The 12,648-nt window shown below is 37.3% G+C and overlaps 1 protein-coding gene and 1 long non-coding RNA gene across 6 annotated transcripts; one reads left to right on the forward strand and one right to left on the reverse strand.

The window, feature by feature from the left end:
- Positions 1-2,169: 2,169 nt before the first annotated feature.
- Positions 2,170-5,045, reverse strand: LOC113334442. 5 transcript variants are annotated; one of them, XR_003352800.1, is made up of 11 exons: positions 4,896-5,045; positions 4,398-4,442; positions 4,076-4,288; positions 3,720-3,991; positions 3,536-3,635; positions 3,310-3,440; positions 3,132-3,214; positions 2,910-3,045; positions 2,652-2,812; positions 2,443-2,562; positions 2,170-2,317 (listed from the first exon to the last, which is right to left on the reverse strand). It is a non-coding gene; the product is annotated as an uncharacterized LOC113334442 (long non-coding RNA). The 5 variants fall into 5 exon arrangements; XR_003352797.1 differs by having other exon boundaries at positions 4,398-4,473; XR_003352796.1 differs by having other exon boundaries at positions 4,398-4,547.
- A 3,708-nt stretch (positions 5,046-8,753) lies between these two features.
- On the forward strand, positions 8,754-9,576 carry LOC113334462. Its single transcript, XM_026580708.1, has 2 exons — positions 8,754-9,067; positions 9,157-9,576. The coding sequence occupies exons 1-2, from the start codon at positions 8,795-8,797 to the stop codon at positions 9,427-9,429; spliced, it is 546 nt and encodes a 181-aa protein (XP_026436493.1). The 5' UTR covers positions 8,754-8,794; the 3' UTR covers positions 9,430-9,576.
- The last annotated feature ends 3,072 nt before the right edge of the window (positions 9,577-12,648 follow it).

Below are 12,648 nucleotides of genomic sequence, written 5' to 3' on the forward strand. Positions count from 1 at the left end.
GTTGGCTGTTTATGACTTGTATCAGAATGTCGAACTGGCTCGCATAATATAAGCTATCAGTTCTGGGTGTTTCTGGATACGGTGTTAACAACAACTTGGTTTTCTGTGTTGTTGTTGAAATAGGCTGAAGGCTTATTTATACAAGTCATTGAGCGCAAAACTCTGATCTCGTAGGAAGTGGAAGAGATTGAGTAATGGAGTAGTGGGGTTGTGTAGGTGGTGGTGATCGTCATGTTTCCACCATGAGGGAAAATTGGTCACTCTTTCACCCACTACTCTCATTACTTCTGACCGTCCGTCTTTTCCTAACACTTTCTCGTAATGTGCGCGTTGCACGCCGCACGCTGTAAACCTACATACCAATACCCCAGTGAGCATCCCCCAGTTTGTGACACATTTGATGTCTCGAGTAAATGGGTCAAGTCGTGGGACTTTCCGCGGAGAATAGCACATGATGCTATTAAGTGAAACAACTAAGTTTTTTATGAGGCCGACATAAAATATCGTATGTATTTGATGCATGTGAAGCATCGCATTTAAGCATCTCAATTTAATCAATGTGTATGAAGGATCATTGTTTTAGAGCCTTATTGAATAAGTCGCGGATAAGCATATTAAAAGGATAGCGGGGTCGACCACTTTGGGTGATCGTTCGAGTGTCTTATGGGTAAACTACCATCTGGTCGATCACTCCCTGTGGAGGAGTGATGACTGGTGTTCACAATGCCACTTTGTAAATTTTCTGAGAATAAATCTACAGTACCCGACTAAGTTGGCGAAGTTGGATAGTTGTGATTGATTTGCGGAAGTTGTTCAATGCCGTTGACGCGATTTTTAGGGTTTGGAGGCCGATCGACCAACTCCCTTTTGAGCAAGCGATTTGAGGTGTTACATTTGGGTTTGATCAGGTCGATCGACCTCGCGCGAAGACCAGTTGTTGGTGAGCGCGCTGACATCTCATGGCCATTTAGAATTAGACCTAATCCACTCGATTCGGCTGGCGAAGATGGAAGGTTGTGATCGATTTGCGGCAGTAGTGTGTTGCTGCAAACGTATTTTTAGGTTTTTCAAAGCAGCGCGTTTAAGCTACTTTGGGAAAACAATTTGGCATGCTCTGGTTTTTCCATGGAGAGGTCGATCGACCAAGGGAGGAGTTGGGCCTCCAATGTGCATGTTGGCGCCTCTTTGATCATTCCAGGGAAGATCTCGGTCGTCCAACAAGGCTGGAAAAGTTGGACGAACACGATCGATTTGCGACAGTTGTAAACTGCCGCAACCCAAATTTAGAGTTTTGAATACTGCTCAAGTTTGGGTGAACGATTGAGCACTCTATAGGTTTGCCTTAGGCAACTCGATCGACTAAGGCACTAGTGGGCCCACTGATGATCATGCTTGCGCTTCCTTAACTGTTCGCAGGAGGATCCAAGCCGTCCAACCAGGCTGGCAAAGTTGGACGTTCGTGATGCTTCTAAGATTGTTTTAAACAGTCTAGCTCGTTCGAGCTTTGTTTTTACGCAGCGCAAATGCCCATGTTTGGGTCAGCGTTTGAAACGCTTGTGAATGGCCAACATGGAATTCGATCAATTAGAGGACTTGTGGGCCCGCCGGTGATTGCTACGATGATTTCCTAGTTCTACTAGGAGTAAGCTAAGCTTGTTAAACCGCGTGACCAATTCGTGTGGCCGTGATTGTTTTTTGAGACTGGTATTGACAGTCTAGATTTTCTTTAAGAATAAATATGTGTTCAATCACGCTAACTTTAATTAAAAGTGTGTGAACGAGTTGATCTCTTTGTCAGAGAGATGTAGTCTGTATGAGTATTTTTGCGCAGATCTCAATACTAGCACTTCGGGAGATTCATGCTACTCTGCTGAGAGTGAGCATTGATCGTCATGTCATGTCAGTATTGAGAGTTCGGCTGATAACATAGCATGGAAAAATACCAGGCGCACAATGCATTAAATGGATAATGCTATTAGGAAAATTCATAGAAAATTCGGGATTGCTGCACCATTCTGAATGAATTCCATACATATTGAATTGCTCAATGAGTGAAGAGGTTTTTTGCACTCATCACTTCTTAAATGGATTTATACCCTTGCAGGGCGTCAGCGCATTAAATACAGGGTTTTACAATTTTAACCTTATTCGAAAAATCACCATCAACACTCGGTAAACAACTACGGTTTTTATTCACTCCAAAAATTTTCCAAAAAATTTACGAATATTACAAATATAGGTAACATCAAAATTGCTATATTTTATTGTTTTGATGTTTGTCACAACGGATGCCATCATCAGCCGGTGAACTATGAACCTAATAAAAAAAAAAAGAAGATCGTGGTTGTATCATAAAAATATCCTTCCAAATTTTATTTTTTAAATGGACGATAATTAACAAAATAGAATTTTTCATGGGAGATGTGATTGTAAATCGCGTACCTCGCCCTTAGCCACAATATCCAAGGCTGGTAACTGGACCAATTTTTGGACTTCAGTGTCCATGGCAACAAAAAAAATGCGCTACCTGTGGAGTTTTCAACTTCAAATCTAAGAAGGTATCTACATAACCATAGAGCAAACCTGTATTAGTGGTTCTCAGTTTCAAACTGGTAAAAGGTAATAAGTGGGCATGGTAGAATAGGTGGAACCTGGGCAATGGTTCTTCTATCTTGACCTTGCAGCTAGGACACTAATGGTGGCCCGTGTTTCCCACCAATTTGGTTGTGTAGTTGTGGCGCCCAAGGTAGTACCATCCTTTCTCGGTGGAAATACCAAGAGCCTTGGCACGACACATTTTTTTGTTTAGTACCTTGAATCAATGGTGACACAGTTAAGACAAAGCTAGGCGGAATATAAACATACAAAAAAAATTGGATTACGGAAAGGCGAATAACAGGCGAGCATACATTGTACCCAGATTCCCACTTAATTTTAAATAATTCAGAAAGTGACTTTCTATTGTCAGCAATGGATTGGTTAGCCTGATAGTACCCAACTCTAGAAGGGAGTGTGATCTCACGTGGTAGGGTTCGGTGAGAAGACCTGCGCCAAAACGAAACCATAAGATTTGAGAACTCTGTTCCACGCGAAGAAAAAATACCGTATGTTACTTGTATTGAAAGTATTACCTTTGCTTGATATGCAACACCTCTGGTAGGTCTACGTCAGAAGTAAATTTTGGTCGCATTGGTTGAGGAAAGCGAAGCCTTGCCTGGACATTAATGGGGGATAATTTAAAACGTAAGGTTGGAATTAAGATAAATTCATTCATAGGTTTCGCTGAATTTATAGACTAACTTTGAGTACCTAGATATTGCTTGACATAGGCACCAGCTACAACAACCACAATGGGTTGTGGATTCACTCCATTGGCTTCAAAGTTTCTTGTTAATTCAGAAGTTTAGTCACCCCATAGTGTGACCTTAAGTTTCAGGCCACTGTATTCGGATCAAACATGTATTAGGTTAGGGTCAGATATCTTCACCAAAATAACGTTGAAGGACAGGATGCAAATGAATTTAACCCGGACTACCTTAAGTTTTCTAGAGTCAATTCGCGCATGAAACACGTGTTGCAAGAATTTCGCTTCAGTTGCTGCAAGTTTGTGTGGCCGGTCAAAACACCAATGACATCTGTAGACACCAAAAAAAAGAGAAAATATTAGTTAATGTATTAACGATGGTGGGAGCAGTATATGTAATATTTGTTGGAGTTACCAGTAAGGTAGATGTTGTCATTAGCATATGCAAGTGCCTCAAACTATGTGAATATGAATTTGTGGCGAGGAATAGCCGAGGTGGAGGTCTCAGGAGGAGTAACATCAGTATTCCAGTTAAAATATGCACGGTAGTCGTTCTGTGCAGAGCAGAATTTTTTTTTTTTCCGGAGAAAATTTCAAATTGTTAAGACCAAGTAGCATCCCTTTTTGTAGCAGTGCCTCAAATTTCCATATGAATTTTTTCTGAACGATTGCATGTAATAGATCACCCTGAGATAAGATAAGTTTGAATACTGGTTATACAAAACAACAAATAAAATAAAGGACATGGTTGTTGAGCCTGTATAAACTTACTGAGTCATCTAGTAGGAGAAAATCTAGGCTAGTAACCTCGTTAGTTCTCATGAAGTCAACCTCGTCCCACATCCGAGTGATGCTGACTCTGGTCACCCATGATCCTACACCATTTCTGAGATGAAAATCTTTCAAGGTGAGGAATGCAGGATCCTGTTCGGCCAGGGTGGTGGTTTGCAGGACTGGAGAGTTTGCAGATGGCATGGTGACTACCTACATGGTTTTCAAAAAATACAAATAAAGTTAGGAATAAAATACAATCTGATAATAGCAGGAACAGACGTTGAATTTTGGTTGATGAAATGCTACAAAATATACCCACCTGGAACAAATACAGCTGAGAATGATGATGACAGAGGGGAGACGGCTGTGAAAAGCGTGGGGTGAGTGTGATTCAGCTTCGAGAATGAGGTGACATGAAGGAAACGACTCTCATTATTAATCGCACGAATGAGAGATAAAAACAATTCTTCTATATCAGTAAGGGACATGGAAGGCCAAACGAACAATTAAAAGAATAAGAGTGTAACAGAAGAATTGAAAATGTAATTAATATAATCAACCGATCGATCAAAACCAATCAATTGAAACTAATCAGTCAATTGATCGAACTAGGACGAATGAAAAATCGATAGGGGTCTTATCAATTAGGTCAGATTCCGCATACACATGATTATAATTAGCTTAAAATAATTTTAATAATACCCACATCCGGATGCATAAGCATAAAATTTGCAAAACATAAATCAATCAGACTGTCGGACATATAAGAAAAATCAAAACTAAAGGACGTATAGGACCAATAGTCGCGAAATCATACCATCAATCCCTTTTTTTTTCTCAGCCATCTCTGGTGAACCATGAGCAAAAATGATGTTGGAACACGATCAAAACAATAGAGGATAACCCGACCGGAAAAGATCTCATGAACCATGGCGCTAGTCAGCAGGGAGGAAAAAGCAGCTGGAGGATGTTTCGACGGACAAAAAAAAAAGATGAACAAAAGTGATTAACTGGAAATGACCCCACATGTATCCGTGTTAGCCGCAGGTGCACAACCACATCCACAAATTTAACTTTTCCTATGAGAAATCTGGACCATTCTTTAATTTGCTTAAATTGTCCAAATATACTTCATAGATGTACAAAGTAGTGCAAGAGTTGTTTCAATAATCCTTTTTTTATGCACTGTGTCAGGAGTTGGTAATAACGAGCACTATGATATCTCACTTGCTGTTTCAATCTTTTTTTTTTTTTATTGTAATCTTGCTTGATGAGTCTCAGGTCCATGCACACTGTGGTAGTGTAGTGTGATTCGGAAATGTCCAATTTAGAGTTTGGGTCCTGAATGAACCTTTTGTTGATGAAGCAACACGTCAGACACTCACGCTCTTGTCCACGCGGTAGAGTGTTGTTTAAATCTTGAGCTCGGATTCGCACACCTTGTTTTAAGCCTGCAACGTCATATGCCACCTGCAAGAAGGCAACATTAATTGGACTTAACTTTTCTGTTTATGCATTCATCCTTGTTTACAAGAAGACAAATTACTGATGTCCTGAAAAAGCAAAGCTAGCCTCGGAAGTTGAAATTTGGAATGGCTTTTAGACAGGGTGATGATATAGAGATGGCAAAGATTGCTACACAACTGGCAAAAACTAACAAAAGTTGTACTATTACAAGATGGGTCTTCTTATTCTTAACTCGCATACCCACGTAATTCTTCCCTTCTTTTTGAATGGGGTGGTTTTATTTTAGAGAAATTTAAAAAAATTAAGAGAACTAATCATTAAAAGTGGTTCTCATTACATCTGTCAATAAAAGAAATGAAGTGAAATGGTCTTCACGATGCTTGTCAGCAAAAAAAAGTAAAGTGAAATGTTCCACATGATATTTGTAATCAAAAGAAGTTAAGAGAATATTAATAATATTTGACTTTCCCAATTAAGAAACCTGTTTATTTTTTTAAAACATTTATTTATAAAACCAGTTAAAAGGGACGGAGAGAGTACATGTTAAAGAATCATTGATAGCTCATCTTTTATCTTGGAATTTGATAAAGTTTGTTGGAGGTGTAGTTATTTTGGAATAAGATTTACATGGAAAATTAATTCCATTTATACCCTTGTTATTATATAATATAAATTTTATATTACTAATTCATACTTTCACCTCCATGGCTCACATCCGTGTATGATCAGATGATATAGGCTATAGATGGATTGTTAACGGTAACAACAATTGATTTTAATGTTTACTTGAAGATATACGAGAAAAAGAATATTATCATAAAATACTCAGTTATTTATTTCATTACGTTAGCAATTACCGAATATGTCCCGTTAAAGTAACATTAAAAAAAAATGAAAAAAGAAAAAAACTGACCAGCTATGATCGGAGAAGTGAGTTGCAACTCCCACAAAAGCCGTGAAGAGAATATACAAATTGCAAATTGTATTATTGGACGGGTGTCTATCAACTTAGTAATAAATCTAAAAAAGAATATTTAATTTGCAAATGAATTTATCTGATAGTGATTTTAAGTAGTGGGACCCAAGAATACAATTTGCAAACCAAATCTGAAGGGTATTTTACGTAAGTTTATCTTCGTATGTTATACTCCCTCTGTTCCAATTTAGATGATGTTGTAGAGTTTTTTGTGCAGATTAAGAAATATTAAAGAAAATATTTTTTTTTCAAATCTGCCGATATTAATACCTTCTTAAAAATTTAAACATCCTTATTTTTTATTTCTTGATTCTAGTATAAATTATGAATCCGTATGTAATTTCATTTGGGATGACTAAATATCCTAAGATAATAGAGAATAGATTTAAAATCTTAAATCATATTAACTATTTCTCACTAATAACAAAGACAATGAATGTTATGTTGTGATCCCAAAACAGGGATAAATCAGTGAGAATTTAGAAAAAATAGCTAAACTTGCATTTATTTTGGAACACATGAAAAACCAAACATCATATAAAGTGGAACGAGGGAGTATTATATAGGCGGAGTTTTCACTTTTCCTTGTACCATTATATAGGCGGAGTGCAAATTTCAAAACCATATTTTACTTCTACTACCCATATTAATTTGTTTGGGAATCATCATAATTGGGTACATGTCTTTAACATTGGAAATACAATTAAGGGCAAAACAGGAAAATATATGGATATTTGTGAAATCAAAAAAGGTTTTTTAATCTAAGAGAATTGGTCCCTCCGTCTATATATGTGGGACGGAGGGAGTAAGGGTTTTGTTATCTTGTGCATCCATGCGTAAGATAAGGATCAATCATTGCATTTGATCTTGTAAAACATAATTTAAAATCAAGAGAGTGGATGCATCTTTGCATTGGAGAGTGCAAATTTTAATTAGTTTCTTAAATTTGCATTTATGGAGTGTGAGATTATGCATTCTCGAATGCAAAGATGCATCATCTCTCTTGATTTTTAGTTACTCCCTGCGTACCTATTATATAGGCGGAGAAGTAGTATTCTCTTAGAATAAGAAAATGTTCAGTTTTCATAAATTTTCTTCTACTTTCCAAATTTATCCTTACCTTGTTCCAATACAAATATTATTTTATATATCTATATCTCACATATAAGACTAGATTGTATGATACACATGCATTATTAATAGGGGTATATGTGGAAAAAACAACTTTGAAAGTGGAGCTCCGCCTATCTAATGGTACTACAAAAATTTTAAACTCCGACTATATAATAGGTACAGAGGTAGGGAGTATATTTTACAAGTTTTAATGCAATGCTTGGTCCTTATCTCGTGTATAGATGGACAAGATAACAAAACCCATATTATCATAGGATTGTTATTAACAATTATCTCAAAATTTGTATAGAGAAGTTGGAAAAACAAGACAAAAGTTAGTTATTAACGACTCCTTACCATATAAGTATATATATGGGTATACAAGAAAACCCTTAACAAACAAAAAAGAAGAAAGATGAGATTCTTTTTCCTGTTACGACCTTTGAACCCACCGGAGAGACCCTTAATCTCAGAGGTGCTACTATATGTATAATGAACCTCTGGAAGTTTCTTTACATACTCCCTTAAACAAGTAAATCCAGAACTGGTTGTTTTATACTGAACCAAATGGACACTCCAAAGAAGATCCACCAACTTGAAGCTGGAGGTGGTGACCAAGAAAATGAGATGCCAAAATTAGCCCTTTCTGAAACCAGTTCCCCAGACGAAAATGATTGTGGACCGAAATTGGGTTACAGTAACCAGATGTCTGACTCAAATCAAGTTGGGAGATCAAGATTGGCCAGTCCAACAAGGAAGGTTGATAGTTGGGGTTGCAATGGAACGATGGTCTGTACAGCTAGATCGAGGGAGAAGAATACCGCTGATTCCCCAGGAAGAGAAAGTGTAGATCTCGCGAATATACAATCTTTGAATACCTTGCAGTCTCTAGGTCAGTCGCTCCATATTTTTGATCGGAAGGGTCTGGTCATCTACTGGTAAGTTTTCCTTTTCAATCATGTCAGTGTTTAGAATTTGGATAGATTGGGTTATGGGTAGTGAAGTTTGAAGCAGCATTTTACGTGAAAGGTTCTTCTTGAGATTGTTGCAGGAATCCGATGGCCGAGTACCTTTATGGTTACTCTGCTTCGGAAATGCTTGGTCGGAGTCCCTTTGGTCGCATTATCGAGGAGTGTGATTTTGATATAGCGAAAAAGATAATGATCAGGAATAACTTTGGCCAATGCTGGACAGGGCAGTTCCCTGTCAGGAATAAACAAGGCCGGCGATTTCAAGTCATTGCCACCCACACCCCATTATATGATGATTATGGCACTTTGGTTGGGATTATTTGTATAACTTGCGAGTCCCAGCCCTTTCTTGAGATTACTTCATTTTCTGTACCTGCAAAAAGTGACCTCACAACAGTCAATGGTGTTGAATCGCAAGCGAAACCTTGGGAAGTTTTGACTGCTTCAGAAGTGTTGAATCTGGTACATTCGATCTTTCAAATCTTAATTCAATTTTGTATGAAATTGTTCACATGAGCCTCAATCAGCTGACTGATGCAACCATGAAACAGACGTCAAGCAAGATTAAAAATATCTGGACAAAGATTAGAACTTGCGATAAAATTATGAAATGTGAAATGCAAGGTGGAAACGGCCCGCATGTTGATCATCACAGTTCCATTGGAAGTGGTTGTTGGTCTGACAATGGGGAGCGCTCCCTAGAGGAAGTATCCCAGGGAAAACAGTTTGGAGATGAGGGTGAAAGTAAATTTGGGATCTGCAAGCTAATATGTTGTAAGGCGAAGGAGATATCATGGCCATGGAAAAGAAGAGTACAAAATTGATTGGTAACAAGGACTGCAACCCACTGTGTCTCTCTGACCAGTAACCAGTTTGGGAGTAGATTGAAGCCTCTATCTCTTCGATGATGCGTATTTCTATTCGAGTTTTTTTATATAATCTCTGTCCGGGTCGAAATCAGTTGCATGAAAGACGGAGGTCTAAATTATATATATTTTATACATTAAAAAACAGTGGTTTCTCGCTATTAAATGGTTCATTTTTAAGTTAAGTAGTTTGAATCTAATGGGGGTTGGATCGGCTCACAGACTTTAAATGACAGAGTCATCAAAGCCTTTCCCAGCCCATAGATCTAGTACGTTTGAATGGCTAAGATCGAATGAAAAATACACGGATTTATCGAATTTATCTCCGACCCAATAACATACTCCAGAAATATTTTGATTTTTGGGCTATTTTGTGTTTTCTCCCCTCCCAAGATCGCTAATTAGCGTTTCCTCCCCAAAAAGATCAAAATTAGTGTTTCCTTCTCTCGTCAGTATTCCGTCCATTTCACAGTTTGTTGAGTCAGCGAAAATATACATATGGAAAAATATGCAACGTGTAAATCGAAGTATCCGAAATACCCTCCACATACCTTTAGTCTTCTCGTCAAAGTCAAAGAGCAACAACAACTCATCTGCTTGCTTTAATTTCTAGATTTCAAAAGCCCATCTCTAAAATTTCATTGATTTATATTCAATATCACCAGCAGAAATTGAATTTCATCTTCTCTGATTTCTTTAATTTTATCTCTCGACCGACGACAGTAACTTCACATGTCAAAACCATGGCAGAAACATCTCATACCCGTTCTCACTCCCTATCTCAAACGCAACCCATCGACGATTCATCATCTCTTTCTATCTTCTTCTCAATCTCTATTTTTGCCATTAATGGTATCCTTTCTGGCCATTTCCTTAACCATTGAACCGCAAAAAATCAATGACAATAACTTCCATTTCCTGCACCAGCAAATTCAGTCAAAACCCATTTTATTATCACGAAACCCTAACTTCAGTTCATGTTAAAACCCAATTCATAATCTGGATCTCTACTCTCATCATTCCAAACAATCAACAAATATGGCAATACCTCTTTCTCCTTCACTGAATTTTGACTCGAATTAACAGAAAAAAACCCTAAATTAAACAACCACAAACCCATCTCCTCTGATTCGTAATAAGTCTCGAATTCTTCTTGAATCTCTGCTTATCATTCACTTTGAATCTTCCTCGTCTATCACTGAATTCTACGGCAACAACAACCACCACCAATTCCTCAAATCAAATAAGAAGCTTCAATTAATGGAAACAGAACCCTAATCCCCTCAATCAACCATCAAATCCATTTACTCTCTTCCATTTTTGTTCAACCCTTTTGTCTCTATCAGCAGCACCACCATATCAGATTCTATGTAGATCTCTGTACGAATTGAACTCGACCTGGATAGGTCCATTGATCGGTGTATAGTTTGATTTCTGGTAATGCTATGAGTTATGATAATCAATTGAACGCCGAAAACTGCATCCTTGGATTTAAATAGTGTAGGATCTGGTTGTGCACTCTTAACTTAGTTCAAATAATTTTCTGATTTTTTTTTTGGTGAAATTTTTTCTGAACTGATCTTTGGGGTTCTGTTAATGGCGGATTTGTTTCTTTTGTAGAGGGCATTTTGGGAAGGTCATATAACACGTGTGCAGTTTCTGTCACGCGTGCAAAAGTGTTGACTCAGCTAACCGAGCAATGGACGGAAAACTTGACGAGAGGAGGAAACACTAATTTCAATCTTTTTGGAGAGGAAACACGAATTAACGATCTTGGGAGGGGAGGAAACTCAAAATAGCCCTTGAATTTTTTTACAAACCAAGTATTTTGATTCTTCATTATCTGTTCTTCCACTTGCTGCAAAAGTACTAAATCTTTGTTGCAGTCAATCGATATGCAAACTTTGTTGTGTTGTCAAAAAGCTTTAAATATCAAGAGTGATCCTTTTTCTTTTTTAGGTAAGATGAAATTTTCTGTGGTATGTTGCTTTTTAAATCAATTCATCTCTAGGGTTTTGAATGAATTCAACCAATATCAACAATAACACCTCTTTCTTTCAATAAAAATATGTTGATTTGAAAAGAAAATAAGCAAGGATCAGAAATTACAGATAGAACTTAATTTTAGGTTAAAAATTACTGATAATCAACGAAAACACATAGCAAAAAATATCATAATACCAATCTGCAAATCAAAAGACCAAATTGAGAATTTCATTAATAGATCATAGATTTTCTTCAGTTTCTCTAATTTCAGAAAAGTGGAAGATGAGCTGACAGAGAAGAAGTCCAGAAGAAAGAGAAAGTTAGAGAGTGAAGTTGATGGAATTAAAATGGGTCGTGGATCAGTCAATAAACCCACATGTTTTTTCATTTGATCTCAGCCATTCAAACTTGTTAGATCTATTGGCTAAGTAAATTTGTGATAGACTCTGTCATTAAAAGTCTGTGAGCCGATCCCAAATCTAATGCAACTTAAATGGGATTGTTAACTTTAGGCTGACTCTCTCTCTCCTCCTCCTCTCTCTCACTCAGTTCTTCTTCTCCAACAACACAATCAAGATCAACCCTTGTCTACTCAGATTTAGTCCATTTTTGGACTAGATCTGAGCATATTTCTTCATTAATCCTTGTTTTCTAGGTTAGCTAGTAGTTTAGTGTAGTTTTTATTATGTTTCCTACTTATCTACACCGTTATGGAGGTTTTATCTTCCTTCGCTTTAACGGCAATTCTTGGTTACTGGGTGGGGTTTTAAGATCAATGGTGATACTCTTCATGCTCTTCAATGACGAAATCTTCATCTTGGTTGTCTCCTTCATCGGAATCTTCATCATCAACTTATCCGGCGACTGAATCTCCATAGGTGGTCTTTTTGACGACGGAAGCTTCATCACTAGTTACAAGAGATTTGAGAAAATCACTCCTACGTTGGGGGCACATCTTTATATAGAAGAAAAACAAACTAAATGTTAGGAAGTTAATTCTGAGAAAAACCATCCTTCTTCCGATTTAATCGAATCTTATTCATACTTGTATTTGTCTTACTCCGGTAATCCTTCTCTTTCTCTTGTCGGATCTCTTAGTATTGTACTTTCACAGTATGTTCTTATTACTTTGTATTCTCTTATTTTCGATCTTAAACTCATTATAACCTCGAATTTTCATTAATGAAAAGG

This window comes from Papaver somniferum, unplaced genomic scaffold (genome assembly GCF_003573695.1).
Source record: "Papaver somniferum cultivar HN1 unplaced genomic scaffold, ASM357369v1 unplaced-scaffold_137, whole genome shotgun sequence".
NCBI classification, from domain to species: Eukaryota; Viridiplantae; Streptophyta; class Magnoliopsida; order Ranunculales; family Papaveraceae; genus Papaver; species Papaver somniferum.

Bases quoted from the DNA above. Each gene is read 5' to 3' on its own strand.
- LOC113334462 (XM_026580708.1), top strand. From the start codon at position 8,795: ATGATCAGGAATAACTTTGGCCAATGCTGGACAGGGCAGTTCCCTGTC. The intron at 9,068-9,156 runs GTACATTCGATC...ACCATGAAACAG, and splicing joins CTTCAGAAGTGTTGAATCTG to ACGTCAAGCAAGATTAAAAA.